General features: G+C 40.7%; 1 protein-coding gene across 1 annotated transcript in view; it reads left to right on the top strand.

Annotated features, from left to right (window-relative positions):
• LOC127580469 (serine/threonine-protein kinase 33-like) overlaps nt 1–17,973 on the top strand; it is a 75,842-nt gene that overhangs the window by 46,501 nt on the left and 11,368 nt on the right. The window contains exons 4-8 of the mRNA XM_052033993.1: nt 315–419; nt 15,739–15,877; nt 16,653–16,738; nt 17,553–17,646; nt 17,751–17,826. Of these exons, the coding sequence (XP_051889953.1) occupies nt 315–419; nt 15,739–15,877; nt 16,653–16,738; nt 17,553–17,646; nt 17,751–17,826 (500 nt within the window). The remainder of the gene's footprint in view (nt 1–314; nt 420–15,738; nt 15,878–16,652; nt 16,739–17,552; nt 17,647–17,750; nt 17,827–17,973) is intronic.

The raw sequence follows: 17,973 nt of genomic DNA, 5'->3' as shown, positions 1-17,973 counted from the left end.
TTGTTTTACTCTCCTGCTATAACACTATGGGAGGCACTATTTTTACCTGCCTTGACACTGTGTGTTGATGAACTATTCCTCATTACCAAGCCATCATGGATATTACTCACACAATGCCACCTCTTTCTGAGCTCACTGGATAGCGATCATCAGCAGTGCCTCTGGCTGACTGTAAACCCAGAGACCCTGAGATCAATTGCAATGTCTTGGGTATTGGCTGAGAAAACAATGAATTCATATTTGCCTTGCCTTAGTCTCACATTCATACTGCCAACCATCGCAGTTTTCAAGTGACTTTTGACTTCTTGTTTCAGGCTGGAAGCTATGCTGTAAAGATGTTGGAGAGGGAGATTGCCATCTTGAAGATGGTGAACCACGAACACGTCATTAAACTAGAAGAAGTTTACGAAACCACAAAGGTAATGGATCTTTAACCAAGAACTTAAGAAAATATGCTTTACTTTTTAAATCTGTAAGATCTCATCAAGATCTAGTCTGGTTCATTTTTGGACACTGAGGAAATATGTCCTGCATAAAATTGGGTTAACTTATCAAAACTATTTGGAACTTGCATTGTATGACGAGTTAGGATAGAACATGTTATGTTATACCTCATCAGATCTCCAGGAAGGTAATTACCATTAATAAAAGAACATTTGATAACATATAATTAGATTGTGGCTGAACCACATCTTTACTGCTAATCTAACAAAAATCTTTCCAGACCAATTTGAACTTTTCAACTGGCTCACTGCTTTGCACTGGAAAGTGCTCTGATGACATAACTGATCTTTCTATTGCGTCACGTGTTTTCTCTAATTAAAAAGGATTTATTTATCCCACTTTTCTCTCTTATTTGCATTCAACAGCATTTATTTCTTCTTATTTTCTTGGATATGGGCATCACTGGCAGGGCCAGCATTTATTGCCTATCCCTAATTGGTCTTGAGAAGGCGGTGGTGAACTGCTGTAGTCCTGCTGATGAAGGTGCTCTCTTAGTGTTATAGGGGAGGGAGTTCCAGGATTCATACCCAGTGACAATCAAGGAACAGTGTTATATTTCCAAATCAGGTTGGTGTGTGATTTGGAGAGCAACCTGCAGATGGTGGTTGTCCTATGTGCTGTTGCCTTGGTCTTCTTGTTGGTCGAGGTTGTGGGATGGAGAGGTGTAGGTGGAATAGCCTGGGTGAGTAACTGCAGTGCATTTAGTGAACGGTGCACACTGTGACCACTGACCACCAGCAGTGGAGGGAGCGAATATGAAATGGTGGTGGATAATGAGCTAATCAAGCGGGCTGCTTTGTCCTGCATGACGTTAAAGGTCCAGAGAGATATTGGAGCTACATTCATCCAGAAATTCCATTATGCTCTTGAATTGTGCCTTGTAGTTGATGGAAAGGCTTTAGGGTATCAGGAGGTTAGTCACTCACAACAGTATACTCAGCCTCTGATTCGCTCTTCCAAGTATTTACTGTATGTGGCTGCTCCAGTTGAATTTCTGGTCAAGCACGAGCCTAAGACATTGACGACAGGAACTCGGTAATGGTAATGCCATTGAATATCAAGGGTGGGTGGTTGGAGACTCTCTTTTTGTAAATGGCCATTGCCCGGCACTCCTGTGGCATGATTGTTACTTGTCACTTATCAGCCCATGCCTGAATGTTGTCTAAGTCTTGCTGCATGCAGGTATGGACTGCTTCATTTGCTGGTGAATTGTGAATGGAATTGAACATTGTGCAATCATGAGCAATCATACCACATCTGAACCTTATTGTGGAAGAAAAGTTATTGATGAAACAGCTAAGATGGCTGGGTCTAGGCCACTGCCCTGAGATCTTCCTGCAGTGAAGTCCTGGAACTGGGATGTTTGACTTCCAACAGGCACAACCATTTTCCTCTGTGCAAGGTATCGACTTTAACCACTGAAGTGTTTTCTCTCTGATGCCCATTGACTTCAATTTTATCAGGGCTCCTCAATGTCACACACAATCAAACGCTGCCCTGATGTCAATGGCAGTCACTCTCACCTCAGCTCTGGAATCCAGCTCTTTGGTCCATGTTTGGACCAAGACTGTGATGAGGTCTGAAGTGAAATGGTCCTGGTGAAAGCCAAAGTGGACTGACTCTCAAAGGGTTATAATTAAATAAGCAGTCCACTGGTACATCATCAAATGGCCACCTTGCATGGCTAACTGTAACTTTCAGCTGTGAAACAGTGGAACTAATGAATTGCCAATTCTTTAAAAATATAACAAGTTAAGAGATAGAAACAGAGGTAGGAGTAAGTCATTCAGCTCCTTGCAGCTGCTTCACCGGTCAATGGGATCATGTCTGATCTTTTATCTTAGTGCCATTTTCCTGAACTAGCCCCCTATCACTTGATTCCCATTATATCCAATAATATGCTGATCACTGTCTTGGATATACTCAGCGATGACCCTCCAGGGCCTTCTTTGGTAGAGAATTCCAAAGGTTCACCATCTTCTGGGGAAAGAAATTTTCCCTCATCTATGTTCTGAATAGCTGAACCATTATTTTGAGACAGTGATCCCTTGGTTATGGACACAAGAGCAAGGTGATACATGATCCCTGCATTTACCCTGCAAAGCCCTCTAAGGATGTCATAGGTTTTAATGAGATCACCTCTCATTCTTCTAAACTCAAGACAGTATAGTCCCACTCAGCTTAACCTCGCTTCATAGCACCAACACCAGCATTCCAGGAATCAACGCAGTGAATATTTGTTGCACTTGCTCTATTGCAAGTAGATCCTTCCTTTGATAGGGAGACCAGACCTGTAGACAATATTCCAAGTGTAATCTTACCAGGGATCAATATAATTGTAGGAAGATGTCTTTACCCTTGGATCCTCTTGCAATAGGGGCCAACATATCACTTGCTGCACCTGCATGTTATCTTTCAGTGATTCGAGTACAAGGACACCCGGGTATCCCTGAACAACAGTGCCTTTTAATTCCACAACATCTAGGAAACACCTTTGTTTTTGCTACTAAAGTGGAGGATATTCTAGACACGATATTCCACCTGCCACATCCTCGCCCATTTACTTGGACTGTCTGTATCCCCTTGCACCTTTGCATCTTCCTCATTACCCACACTTCCACTCAGCTTTGTACCATCATAAGACTTGGATATACTGCACTCAGACCATCATCCAAATCATTAATATAGATTGGATACAGCAGGGTGCAACCTTTTAGTCACAGTCTCCCAACCTAAAGCCGACCCACTTATTCCTGTTCTTTGTTTACAGTCCATTGAACAATCCTTAACGCACCTTAGTACATTAACCACCAACCAAACATGCTCTCTCTTTCTGTTTAATAAGCTCTTGTATGGCACCTTATTAAGGCCTTCCAAAAATCCAAGTATACCACAATCACTGGTTCACCCTCATCTATATTGCCACTTATAACCTCAAAAACCAAACAGATTTGTCAAACATGGTATCCCTTTCATCAATCCATGTTGACTCTACTCAATCCCATTATTTTTTTTTAAATGTCCTGCTCCACTTCTTTAATAATAGATTCAAGTCACTTCCTTCCTACTGATGTCAGGCTAACTTATTTGCAGTTTCCTGTTTTCTCTTTCTCTCTTTTCTTAAATGGTGTGGTTACATTTCTTACCTTCCAATCTTTGAGAATCATTCTAGAATCTATGGAATCTTGGAAGAGCATCTTTTATCTCCACAACCATCTTTTTCAAAATCTTGGCACGTAGGTCATCAGGTCATGGAGATTTATTGGTATTCGATCCCATTAACCTCTCCAAAACTTTTTTTTATTAAGATCAATTTCTTTCAGTTCCTCATTCATTATCCCATTTGCTCAATTTTCCTTTCCACTGAGGATGGCAATTCATCTTTTTACATTCTCTACCAAAGTTATTACCTGGAAGTTCATCACCTGTGGGTGTTGCTGAGGGTCTTATATTCTGCCACTGAAACCCGAGTTCCATTGGCTTCAGGGGAACTGAATTTCAGACACGAATCACAAGGCATTGACATGATTACATCGGACATTTTGGGCCACTACATGGGGATAAATGTCCTCCCTGTGTGTCAGGGACCTATAAAGGTAGAAAAGTTGAGATAAATCCTGTTCTTACCCAAGGTCCTCCCTCACAATCAGGATTGGATGTCCTAGACAACTTGCCTTCTTTTCCTAGGCAAGGCAAATGTGGTACCCCAGCTACTAGTTTGGGTGAGATGGGCTAATGTGGCTTGGACAGGGAATTACACCTATGATTTCCCTGCCAAGGCACCTGGTGAATGGTAACCTCACCCTCTGAACTATTAACAGATCATATGATCTTTTAAAAATATTTGTGTTGTTTTGAAATTTACCAAACCAACTGACATTAAACACCACAAAGTGAGCACTCTGGACATGCTTCATGGACTTTGCAATAGTTTCTCTCCTTAACTCTTCTCAGACCAGCTGCAGCACATACGTGCTGGGTCCTGTGGTTTCGAATGTCTGAATTGGATGAAGAATGGACATATTGCCCCATTCTCGACACCGATTTGTCTTCAAGTAATAGATGGTAGCTTATTGCCTGAAATCTCTTTAGAAAGTCAAAATGTTAACCTGCCAAAGAATAATTTGAGTGATGCAATAGTATTTTTTGTATACCTGATGTTCAACGTTTAAAAATAAATCATCAATCAAAATGATCTTGTAGCAAAAAATATGCATTCATCTACACTCTATATTCAGTTTAAAGGGCCAAAATCAGAAGATAATCCATTTTTAATCAGTCTACTAAACACAAACAAACCCAATGTTTATATTAGAAGGGAATCATTACTGATCATAGTCATCCATAAGGCTAATTGGGATTTTCCAAACTTGCTACTGTTGAGAGCATTGGTTGCTGGCTGCATATGTTGGAAACTCTGGGTACATCCAGTAGGGAATTCAGGATAGGGTTACCCATTGGCAAAGTAGGCTCAGAATATTTCTTCCATTTATTGCAGCTAATTTCAGGTTGACTCCTATTTAGGTTGCAGTGGTTAGAGTGTATTACACCAAACTAAACAAATCATACTTTGAAAATGCCATGAATTACACAAAATTTGGGTGTGGTGCTTCCAAAGTTATTGGTAAAAAGTGCCGGGTGAGCTATTGGATTCTTTCCAATTTGTAGAGACGATTGATGGGACCAAATTGACTATAAAAACAAGCTTGCCTTTTTCAATCCTGTGTTATTAATGTTTGTTTGTGAGCAGAATGTCTGATTAAAATGCAACATACCAGAGGTTCTGAATACTTAATATTTCCTGCAGTCTCAAGACCTTTTGAAGTATCTCTCCTCCGTGATTCCCCTGTGCACTGAGTTGTTGCTGGTCAATGCAGAGTACACCTATTACATGCAAGATTTACTTTGACTTTACTACATTTACACACCTCATCCTTGTCTCTATATCAGTAGGTCCTTGATTTAAGTATCTGCCAACAATGCCCACTCTACATTAAGGGAATAATAATTAACTGCGACAGAAATGTTGAAGGGGTATATTTCTCTGTTAATAGATCCCTTTTACTTTTGTTGCCACAATCAAAAATCACATTTTCTGCAGGTGATATTTTAAAATTGTTAGTGTGTTGTAAATAATAACAAACCAGGAATAATTCCTCTCATTTTCCCAAATTTGTAAATTAAGCCTGAGCTGAACAGGTGGTGGAAGCAGTTTGCACGGCTTTGGGAAAAAGCAGTCCCATGATATATTGCCTCCTAAAGGAATGAGAAGTTTTGTGATTATGTGTATGAGAGAACAAGAGCAGTTGTAGGTGAGTTTGTGTGCGAGAGTGCATATATGTGTGAGGGAGCGTAGTGTGTGACAATGTGTGCACGAGTGTGAGCCTGTGTATATAATAGAAAGCACGAGTGCCTGTGAATATATATGAGTGTGTAAGAAAGAGAGTGTAGTATTATGAGTGTGTGTATGCGTGAGAGTGAACATTTCTACATGAGAGTATATTTGTGAGACAGCACTGTGAGTTGTGAAAGGGTGTATATGTGTGCGATAGAGAGCAAGTGTGAATGTATGAATAATAGTGTATTTGTGCGAGATTCTGAGTGTGTGTTGCCATCACAAGATCACAAGACAAGGGAGCAGAGGTAGGCCATTCGGCCCATCGAGTCTGCTCCAAGGAAAAGGGAAAAAAGAAAAAGAAGTGAGAAATGGGGGGGGGGGGGAAGAAAAAAAAATCATCTGTGTTTGAGCAAAGAGAGGTGTTGACAATTCTTGAAAGACAAGAGACTGCAGATGCTGGAATCTGGAGCAACACACAAAACGCTGGAGGAACTCAGTGGGTCACGCAGCATCTATGGAGGGAAATGGACAGTCCATGTTTCGGGTCGAGACCCTTCACCTGGACTGGGAAAAAAAGACAATTTTCTTTTAGACAATTCTTGAGATAGTTTGCATGCAAGAAGTGATAGGGAATGTTCATCAGAAGGTGTGTATAAGGGACTGGAAACAAGTTTAACTTTTATTGCTGGAAAAAAAACAAGGCAACTGTGAATTGGAAATCATGGAGAAGAGAAACAGGCAGGTGGTTCGCTATCTCTCATTATTAGACTACTGCTGATTGTTAAAGGAGCTCTTAATGTGTGAGAGTGAGTGTGTGCAACTGCAAAAGATTATGTGAGTTCAAACATATCTGAAAGCAGAGGAATTTGGTTCTAATTCTAGGAGACCCCAGTGGACGTATTTAGTTTAGTTCTTCCCTAATGAATTGGAAGGTGTCACCCAACTTCTCAGTAAGAACCTTCAGCTCCAACAGACACGACTAATTGCATCAGTTAGGCTGCTGGAAATCTGTATCGTGCATTCTTGAACTGTAAAATAAGAAAATATTAATAAACTTGCAGAATGGATGTGTATCTGCAAAATGAACTACAGTACAGTTGAGTGTGAGGTGATAAGAAGCATAAGAGGATAAGCTCCCTGGAAAAATGTGCCTGAATGAGGTAAGAAAGAGATGAATCTGATTCTGCAAGCAAATAAATCACAATAATCAGTGATAAGGGCAAGGCTGAGCAAACTAAACACTAGGGTTTCTTACTGAAGGGACAGATCTAACACAAGAGCAGAGAATTTATGTTAAGCTCATTAAAGCTTAATTATACCTCATGTGGAGCTTTGTCAACAGATCTGGTCACCATGTTATAATTGGATAAGATGCAAAAATTAGGTACTGGAACAATACCAGAAATAAGAAGTTATACCCATCAAAAAAGACTGAACACTCTGGGATTCTTTTCTCCAGGAAAGAGAAGTCTATATGAAATAGTTTGATTAAAAAGTCAGAAGAAAGAGGTTTCCATGGGCGCTAAAAATCAGACAGTCACTCATGGATCCAGTAGGCAATTCAAGAGGAGCTTGTTCACCCAGAGAAAAGATGGAACATGGACTGGCTGAGGTGACTAATTTAGATGCTTTGGAGAGGAAGTTATTTAAGCTATGAAGGAGGACAGAATAGAAGAATAAATTACATGACTTAGAAATTAGTTAGATGACTAGTGATCGGAAGCTTATGTCGAGCATAATTAGCATCATAGGGTATTGAGCCAAATGGCTTGTTTCTGTGACATAAATACTACAACCACCATAAACCAGTCTCCAGCAATTAAAACTCATCAGACTATCTGCAGAAATCACTGTCCAAGGGTTCCCAGGAGCTGACGGATGAATGGTTCAAAATATGAAAGGATATGGATAACCAATACACTCTAACCCAGACAATATCCTGGTGAACCTCTTCTGATTCCCCACATCCTTCCTGTGATGCAGCGACCAGGACTGCACACAATACTCCAAGTGTGGTCTGACCAAAGTCTCATACAGTTGCAAGATGACATCCCAATTTTTATACTCAGCACCCCAACCGACGAAGGCAAGAATGCTGTACACCTTCTTTACCACCCTATCTACTTGTGTTGCTACTTTCAGGGAGCCATGGACTTGTACCCCAAGATCCCTCTGTACATCAATGTTCCTGGGGGTAATACCACTAATTGCATATCTCCCTCTTACAATTGACCTCCTAAAGTGCAGAAAATTACCCACCAAACGTACTCCAACAATATCAAAGGGCTTTTACTAAACTAAGGACCAATTAAAAACCTGGTAGCATGTTTTCAAATGGACTGGATCTGACACTAGCTTATCTATTTTATGGTCATACTAGTATGATGAGGACTCTCCAATACCAACTGCCCTCTAATCCTTGTACAGAGATGATTTATTCAAACACCTTTGACCAAGCTGGAATGTTTTGTTCTTTCCTCTAACAGTGAGGAGGATTGCCATTTCAGGAGGAACCCGGCCAATGCCAGCCACTGGCTTCCTGACAGACAGCTGATTCCCAGTATGCTGACGCATTCAGGTGATTTTAAGCCAATTCACCAGGGAAAAGCAATGGTGTAGGGTGGAGAACTTGCTTGGCACTCTGCTCAATATTGCCCTATATTGACCGGCAAAGAGTAAAATTACATATGATGTAATGTTAGAACTACACCTGATCTCAGCAGCTTCCCAACCAACAGGTTAGATTAATATTGCCCCAATATTTCTGTTGGTGGATGATGACACTGATAATAGTTAGGAATTACCATTTCTTTCCAAATTCAGTGCCAGTGAATTTAAGCACTAACTTGCTAGCTGATTAGAAAATAAAGTGCTCCTCCAGTTTAAATCTAAACCAGTGTGTGGCCGACAATGAGGAGCTAAGCAACCAAGAAATGTGACTCTTTCCTTCGCAAATAGTGAAATTGGTCCATTTCAAGAATATGGTCATTTTGGGGCAGAACTTCAGGAAAGAAAATCAACCACAAGAGCTTTCTAGATGTTCACTGAAATCCTTCATGGACGTGAACCTGACCAGTATGATCAACTTAAATCCAGTCCTCAGGTCAAGTCAAGTCAATTTGAGTTTATTGTCATGTGCACAAGTACGGTGAGGTACAGGTACAATGAAAAACTTGCTTGCCGCAGCATCACAGGCATGTAGGTTCAGACAACACACAGAACATAAATTATATCAGACAGTGAAGAAAAAACTGTGCAAAAGAAGAGATTAGTGCAAAAAAACATGATCAGAGTGAAGTCCATGATAGTGCAAGAGGTGGTCCATAGTGTTCCATTCCTGAGACAGGGTTAAGGTTGTGCAGGTCAGTTCAAGAACCTGATGGTTGTAGGAAAGTAAATGTTCCTGAACCTGGTGGTGTGGGACTACAGGCTTCTGTACCTCCTGCCTGAAGGTGTATTACATTTTTGATTTTATATTGTGGATTCCTAATGCCCTTTGAACTGAGCAATTAAGGGGGTAGGGAATTGGCAGAATAAACACAGATTTGCTGGGATCATCCACACCCCACCAAGAACGGGCTGCCATCTGATATAGTAAATGCGGGCTCACTCTTGAACTTTAAGAATAAATTGGATAGATACATGGACGGGAGTGGTCTGGAGGGTTATGGACTGGGTGCAGGTAAATGGGACTAGTGGGATAACGTTTCAGCACAGACTAGAAGGGCCGAATGGCCTGTTTTTCTGTGCTGTAGTGTTCTATGGTTCTAAATTTAAAGATACCAAAGGAACTTCTGCAAGGAAAACAAAGTGATGTGAAAATCAAAAACAAAACTGCAGATACTGGAAATCTGAAATAAAAGCAGGAAATGCTGGAAACAATCAGCAGGCCAAAGGCCATCTGCTCATTGTCACCTTCTGTCAGATTTTGTTCTATGAACAAGAAAAAATCCCAGGGCTGTATAATTATGTGACACTGCCGTGACCAAAGACTTGATAACATGACCTCCAATGTTTCAACCTGCTCTGATGAGGTTCCATCATCAGAAGGGCTGCAGCAGTTCAGGAAGAAATAGCTCACCAGCCCCAAGGTCAATACACACTGGCAAAACCATTGCAGTTTGATGCTAGTGGGTCATTTCAAATGGCAGTTGAGAGTTACCCCACTGATGTGAGTCTGGAGTCACCTGTTGACCAGATCTATTAAGAGAGGGAATTTCCTTTCCTGAGGTCATTAACAAAGCAGATGTGTTTTGTTTCAGTAACGTAGTTCTTTAGGTGTTTCTTTTGGAGACAGCATTTTGTTTTCCCACTGAAAAAGGCCATTTTTTAAAAATGTATGGCCAAATGCCCTTCAACAGCTGCTAGCTCTCACTGCTATATCCCAGGCACGGTAGTGTAGCGGTTGGCGCAACACCATTACAGCACCAGTGACCGGGGTTCAAGTCTGGCCACTGTCTGTAAGGAGTTTGTACGTTCTCCCCGTGTCTGTGTGGGTTTCCTCTGGGTGCCCCGTTTCCTCCCACGTTCCAAAGACGTGCGGGTTAGGAAGTTGTGGGCCTGCTATGTTGGCGCCGGAAGCGTGGCGACACTTGTGGGCTGCTCCCTGAACACTCTACGCAAACGATGCATTTCACTGTGTGTTTTGATGTACACGTGACTAATAAAGATACCTTATCTTATTCTCTCCAGGTTCTTGTCATATTCCATAGCATATCAGACACTGGGAACCCAGCTTTTATTATTGGGTGCTGACGTCTAAAGAGGGTGCAGGCACACGCAACAGAAGTGAACTCTTTAATGGGCACCACAGTCACAGGGGTTTAAACACATAACACCTTAACTTCAATGAACTACCCTATACTTGTCCAAATTGGAAATTGCCCATTCAAGATTAAATTAGAAACCTACTTAAAATTATATGCAAGCCTCATTAAAATCACTAATTGTAGTTAGGAGTGCAAAAGTGCTGAATCACATTTTGTTAACTGAGCAGCAAAATTGTTTTTTTAATGTAAGTCAAGATAACCAACAACATCAACAACATTACAAAAGTGATCCTTTGAACGCTGCTCGTATTCTTCCCCAAGCCCATCTGGTGAATATCAAATGACAAAGAGTTCTGCTTAGGTCATCGTTTAATTGAAAATAAAGTCACTGAGAAATGCCCTCCCTCCACTGGTGCTGTAATGGGACTGATCTGGGAAGAGGGAGGGTTGCGCATGGAACTATTGAAGTGGAGAAGGAAAGAAACTAATGCTTTGAGCCATTTCCCAGTGGCCATGGTAACATTGCTGGGATACACACATTGCATTCACACTAAATGACGCCACCCTTCCATTTCCTTTAAATCAGTCAGCTGTGCACAAACTGTAACCTTTACTCCTGTGCATCTGCAGTGTGCTTGGATTGCTACAGGTATGTGGTGGTTATGTGAAAGACGGGCATATTGCTGAATGATTTTCATGATAGATATGTTACCCTAAGAATCAGAACTGTGAACAAACCCTTCATAATTTGAGTTTTGTGCTCAGACACTTTTACTGGGACTGTTCATCTACATTTCACAAGCATTTTCTGTAATTGTTTTCTGTTTCCATGGTTGATGAATCAATCCAAGACCCTGAGGGCAGCACAAGTTCTAACTAAACAAAACCCAGATTTTAACATGCTTTTTCCCAATTCTCTCAGGTGAAATATAAACCTAATGTAAAAAAGTTATCGATTGGTAATCTTAATATCCAGCTAGTATCTAGGAAAGCTCACTGGTGAAATAGAGAAAATGGTAATTAAAGTTAACAACTTACAAGTTTCAACTTTTCCACCAACATAACAAGTGATAAGACTGTAGATTGTTACAGCCATAGAGCAATACAGCACAGAAACAGGCCCTTCGTTACAACTCATCCATGCTGACCAAAGTGCCCACCTAAACTAGTCCCATTTGCCCGCATTTGGCAGTATCTCTCTAAACCTTTCCCATCCGTACACTTATCCAAATGTCTTTTAAATGTTGTCATTGTACCTGCCTCAACTACTTTCTCTGGCAGCTCGCTCCATACACGCACCACCCTCTACATGAAGAAGATGGCCCCCAAGTCCCTTCTAAGTCTTTCCCCTCTCAACTTAAACCTATGCCCTCTAGTTGTTTGTTCCAAAGTCTTGTTCTAAGTCTATTTTTAAAATCACTGTCATCAGTAATGAGACCATTTGTGAAACCAGAAGTTAACAGACAATCCAAACCAATGCACTTTTGCTGAACATTAGCTTTAGAGTAAAGATTTGATGCTTAAAAATGTGTCCTGGGTTTCTAGTGCTGTATGTACAATATGTTCATGTCAATGCATTATAGTCTGCCTCTGAAATCCATTCCATCCCTTTCTATTCCATTCTGTAGACCATCACTCTGTTCAGGCTACTTTGAATGCCTTTTGAGAGATCGAATGCTGTCTCCAGTCTTTCCCTGAGCTTCCACTGCACGAGATTTTTATAGTCATCAAGTAATACAGTATTTGAATACGCTGTATTTGAAGCAGTTTTATCTATCAGATGTCTGATTTCTCTTCTTTCTGAAAAATACGTTCTCCAAGACTTCCTTTAAACAAAATATCACATCATTCTCAATGCTAATTGGGTCGTAGGCTTTGGTCTTCGGGGACCTTGGGTTTTTCAACATCCTTAACCAGACTTCAGAAAATCTGAAGTTGTCTTTCTCTTCCCTTGTGCTCATATGCTTATAGGCAAAGGCCTTGCATTACACGACTCACCTTAGGTTTGCCTGATATTACCAACTTCCTGTAGAGTGGCGAATATTAAACACACAATAAAGGTTTACAAATTTAGTGTCATTTAATAGAATTAATTTTGACGGAAGCATACAATGTGCTCTGAGTGTCTTCCCTCATTAGGAAGTCCCTTGGGATTGAGGATGATTTGCTTCCACTCTGGTTTTGTGGGTTGCCTGCAAGGTGTTATGCTCCCTCTTCCATTTAACCTGGGCTTCTATCCACACCTGATGCATGGACCAGAGGTATTCTATACCATCTTGAATTCTCCTCCTCCACTTTGAGTGGCTTGGTCCAGAGATTCCCAAGGAACAGTGAAGATGTTTGATTATTCCAAGGAGTCTATAGGCATATCCTTGAATCACAGAGTCTTGGAATCATAGAGTTACACAGCACAGAAACAGGTCCTTCGGCCCAACTAGTCAATGCTGACCAAGATGTTTTCCTGTGCTAGTCCCATTTGCCTGTATCCTCTGAACCTTTATTATCCATATACCAGGATCGTGATGCAGCCTTGTTTGACAGCCACCTTCACTGAGAATGATTCTGTTGTAGACTTATTGGTTAAAATTATGGCTTGCATGAGAAGTCGAAGCAAATGTAAGATGGAGGTGTATTTCTGTGGGCAACTAAATTTGAGGAGGTTGCTCCACTGTCCCTCTCAGATGATGAACTCAAAGGCTTTCAGGAGGTCAAAAAAGGCCATATATAGTGTTTGATTCCTCTCCCTCTACTTCCCTTTGAGTTTTCAGTGTAGATCACGTCCATGCGAAGGATGGAATCCACACTGCAGTGATTTAGCCACTAGGTGGAGGTGTTGAGGAGGCCTCTAAATATGGATCATTCCATGCTACCTGAAGGGGGTGAATTTCAAAGCAAGGTTGTTCTTACAAAGCCTAATTCCCCCCAAAAAGCATTCTCACATAGCAGTTCTTCACAAAACAGGTTGTACCCTGGGATATAAAAGGAAGCAATTCTCAGCAACAATAATCTTTACAGGCTAATATATTTTATGGGCAAAACCAAATCAATTAATTTAAAATTTGAGCATTGTTCTAAAGTATTTGTGCTAATGGGTATTATGACAAAGAATGAGTAAACACTGCTGAAAACCTTTGTTTTCTTAAATATGCCAGCAGTGTGTCAGCAGTCAGAGTAACTACAGGCTCGATGTAGCCAAGCTCTGTTCTGAATGTATTGAACTTCCTTTGAAGTATGGACTGCCTTCTCCAATCTTTCTCTAAGCTTCTTTAAAGTGATCATTTGGATACGAGGCAGCTACATTTTTCACAGATCTGATCTGATTCTTTCCAAAGCAGGAATTCTATACAAAAAACTGCATCAGCGTAGAAGTTAATTAAGCAGTAGATTTGTTCTTCAGATGACTTGGCTTTTACACCTTTCATGAGTGAAGTTTTTACCGCAGTTTCTGTAGAATGTTGACCCAGAGGCTGTGCCTTTCCTTCTTCAAGCAGGTTCACAAGTAGAGAACAAGCTTCTCAATAGCTTTTCCGAAGAGGAAAGTGCCTAAATATTTGAAATTCCAATCAAATCTCTGTTCTGTATTGATTGCCTGAACAAGGTGTCCTGTGGAGGAGAAAAGTATCATTACACAAGTGCTGGATTTCCAAGCAAGGGTGGATGTCAGAAGTTGCCATAAGTTTTATAGAATAATGATGGCAAGAGCTAACAGTTTCACAATCATTGCAGATACTAGCCAGTGGTCTTCAAAATGCTGCTAACTTTATGCAAATACAGTTGTCAAATCTACCTACATTTTCTTAAAAATTAAGATTTTTTGAAGTTTCTATTTTTGGTTACCTAATTGATTATTCACCGATCTATTTGATATTACTTTCCATAGAATTTGTGTTACAGCAGTCAGGATAATGAAACCTGTGTTAGAATCTAATCAGACTTAGGGATTTCTATGAGCCATCTATAGAATCAGAATCAGAACTAGAATAAAGTTTATTATCACATCTTATATGTCATGAAATTTGTTGTTTTGCCGCAGCAGTACAGTGTAAAGACATTAAATTACAATAAATTACAAAGTATTGGTATTGGTTTATTATTGTCACTTGTACCGAGGTACAGTGAAAAGTTTGTCTTACAAACCGATCATACAGGTCAATTCATTACACAGTGCAGTTACATGGAGTCAGTACAGAGTGTATTGATGTAGTACAGGTAAAAACAATAACAGTACAGAGTAAAGTGTCACAGCTACAGAGAACGTGCAGTGCAATAAGGTGCAAGGTCACAGCAAGGTAGATCATGAGGTCAGAGTCCATCTCATTGTATAAGGGAACTGTTCAATAGTCTTATCACAGTGGGGTAGAAGCTGTCCTTAAGTCTGGTGGTACGTGCCCTCAGGCTCCTGTAGCTCCTACCCGATGGAAGAGGAGAGAAGAGGGAATGTCCCAGGTGGGTGGGGTCTTTGATTATGCTGGCTGTTTCGCCAAGACAATGAGAGGTAAAGACAGAATCCAAGGAGGGGAGGCTGGTGTCCATAATGCGCTGGACGGTGTCCACAACTCTCTGCAGTTTCTTGCAGTCCTGGCTGGGCAGAGCAGTTGCCATACCAAGCCATGATACATCCAGATAGGATGCTTTCTATGCTGCATCTGTAAAAGTTGGTGAGAGTCAAAGGGGACAAACCGAATATGAAAAGCAATAATGAGGTCGTGTTCAGGGGCCATTCAGAAATCTGATGGCGGAGGGGAAAAAAACTGTTCCAAAATTGCTGAGTGTGGGTCTTCAGGCTCCTATACCTCCTCTCTGGTGGTAGTAATGAGAAGAGGGCATGTCCCAGATGGTGAGGGTCCTTAGTAATGGATGCCACCTCTTGAGGCACCATCTTCTTGAGGCATCACCTCTTGAAGATGTCCTCAACTGTGGGGAGAATTGTGCCCATAGACGAGCTGGCTGGGTCTACAACCCTCTGTAGCCTCTTGCAATCCTGGTCTTAAAAGGTATTTTACTTATCTACTCATTCTTAATATGACTAATCCCTTCTCTTTGGGCGATGTCAATGAAATTAGTGCAGAAGTTTAATCATTGATTAATGCACACTCTACCCTTCTCCATTTCTCATTACTCACTTAGAAAGTCTATCTGGTTATTGAATTCTGCAAGCTCGGGGAGTTGAAGAGAATTCTGGCAGAGAAAGGCCATCTGACTGAATCCGAAACGAAGCACATTATCTCCAGCTTGGCAAGTGCAATCTTTTACCTCCACAAAAATGGTAAGAAGTTCTGTACATTAATAGTTGTAGCATTGTATATATTATCACAATTGCTTATTATTTAGTATTATTATTCAAAGAGAAGTCGAATGATTTCATTAACTGAATCCACTTGCAATCGCTGTTCACTTCCTTCTCAAGAAAGCAGGCAGCTTTTGCTTCATACTAACCTCACTTAAATAAAGTGCAAAGATCCACCTGTGAAAAGCTGGAGCAGTGTTTGTGTGTGAAGGTTTGTGCACACAACACAAGCCAAGAGTCTGTGCTTTGGGCATGATCAGCAATCCAGGTATAAAATGCCCCCAAAATTTCAATACTTTCTTTGCTGGTGTTCCCACTCAAACCCATATCTGCAAACATAACATTTTCCAGAAGCCAACTGGGCAAAGTTTTAGACTGTATTTTTTATATAAAAGGGAAAAATGTTTTAAATATTCATTGATATATTTAAGAGAATTCACCTGGTGAATTTGTTTACTACAGCCACTAATGGATTTATCACAAAACAAACATTTATATTTAGTTATTGCATTTAGTCCAGTAGCTGTAAGAAATCTGATTTTAAATATAACAAATGGCACTGTTTACTGATTACATTGCTGTGGAGTAATTAGTTTCTTAGTTTATTAGAAAAAAAAACTTTCAAGGTAACTGTGCACTTTAAAAATATTAATTTTGAGAGCCACATCAAATTCAGAATCACTGATGTATTGATCCCCTTCTTTTAGCTGTTCTACTCTAGAATGCTCAATGTCTTGTTTATTCTCTTCTTTAGATATTATTCACAGGGATCTGAAGCTGGAAAACATCCTGGTGAAAAGTAATGACAACACAGATGAAGAACTAAAACTTAACATCAAAGTAAGTCGTACTGATGGTGCGAACTTTTCCCCTACAGACTTCCCCCTCACCCCTCCATCTATTCACAACAGAATTGACACATTGGAGCTGACGTATTGTAATAAAAACAAAATATGCTGATAACACTCAGCAGGTCAGGAATCATCTGTGGGGGAAAAAGTAAACTGAGTTATTGTTCCAGGTCCAAGGCCTTTTGTTCTGGCAATCCCAACATATTTTGCCCATCCCTAATGCTCTTGAACTATTAAGAGGCAACTGCATTGGTGGGTCTGACACAAATAGGCTGGACCAGATAAGGAGCGAGGAGGGATATTAAATGGTTTTTGTGGCAATCCAGTAGTTTCATGCTTTCCACTACTTACAAAAAGTCCCGGAATATTCAATTACTTGAATTTAACTTCCCCAGGTGCCATAGTGGGATTTGAACTCAGGTCACTGCATGAGTGGTCTAGAAGTCTGGCTCCACACCTGAGACGCTGGAGGAAATCAGTGGGTCAGGCAGCATCTATGCAGGAAAATGGACATTTGACATTTCAGGTCAAGACCATTCATCTTCATCGCTCGACTTATATATTAAAAGGCTGGGTTTCACGCCCAGGAGATGGTGGTAGAGGGTTTGCAGTGCCTTCCCAATGATAGAGTATTAGATAGGCTGGCATTTCCCAGTCAAAAGATGAGGGATTAATAGATAGATGACCTCATTCTCCAGGATGGGATTGTAGACAGCTGGCATTTCCCAGTCTCTCTGCCTTCAGGGAAAGGGGAACATACTGTGCTGAAAGCATGTTATCACTTGGTTTTGCTTTCTTCACAGGTGACAGATTTTGGCTTGTCCGTGTTGAAAGATGGTGCTGGAGTTGGCCGTGAATCAATGTTACAGGACACCTGTGGTACACCTTTATACATGGGTACGGGGCTGGCACTTTAATCAGATCACACAGTGGAAACTAACATTGAAAACTATCGTTGTTTTCCATTTAACATTTCTAATACTTGTTCTGTTATTCAACAGCCCCGGAAATCATCAATAACTATGACTACAGTCAGCAGTGTGATCTCTGGAGTATTGGCATCATTATGTACACTCTGTATGTACCCACTTCACTGTATTTTGTTGGGATTTTTATGTCACTTCCCAACCAATGTGTCTTAAACAATCTATGAGCTGAATTAATCCAGATAATTAAGCTCAGGATCTATCTGTGCAAAGGAAGCTGATACACCCCAGAATAATC

Source organism: Pristis pectinata, chromosome 19, assembly GCF_009764475.1.
Source record: "Pristis pectinata isolate sPriPec2 chromosome 19, sPriPec2.1.pri, whole genome shotgun sequence".
NCBI lineage: Eukaryota > Metazoa > Chordata > Chondrichthyes > Rhinopristiformes > Pristidae > Pristis > Pristis pectinata.
Note: the sequence above shows the minus strand (reverse complement) of the source record. Positions and strands in the feature narration are given on the sequence as shown.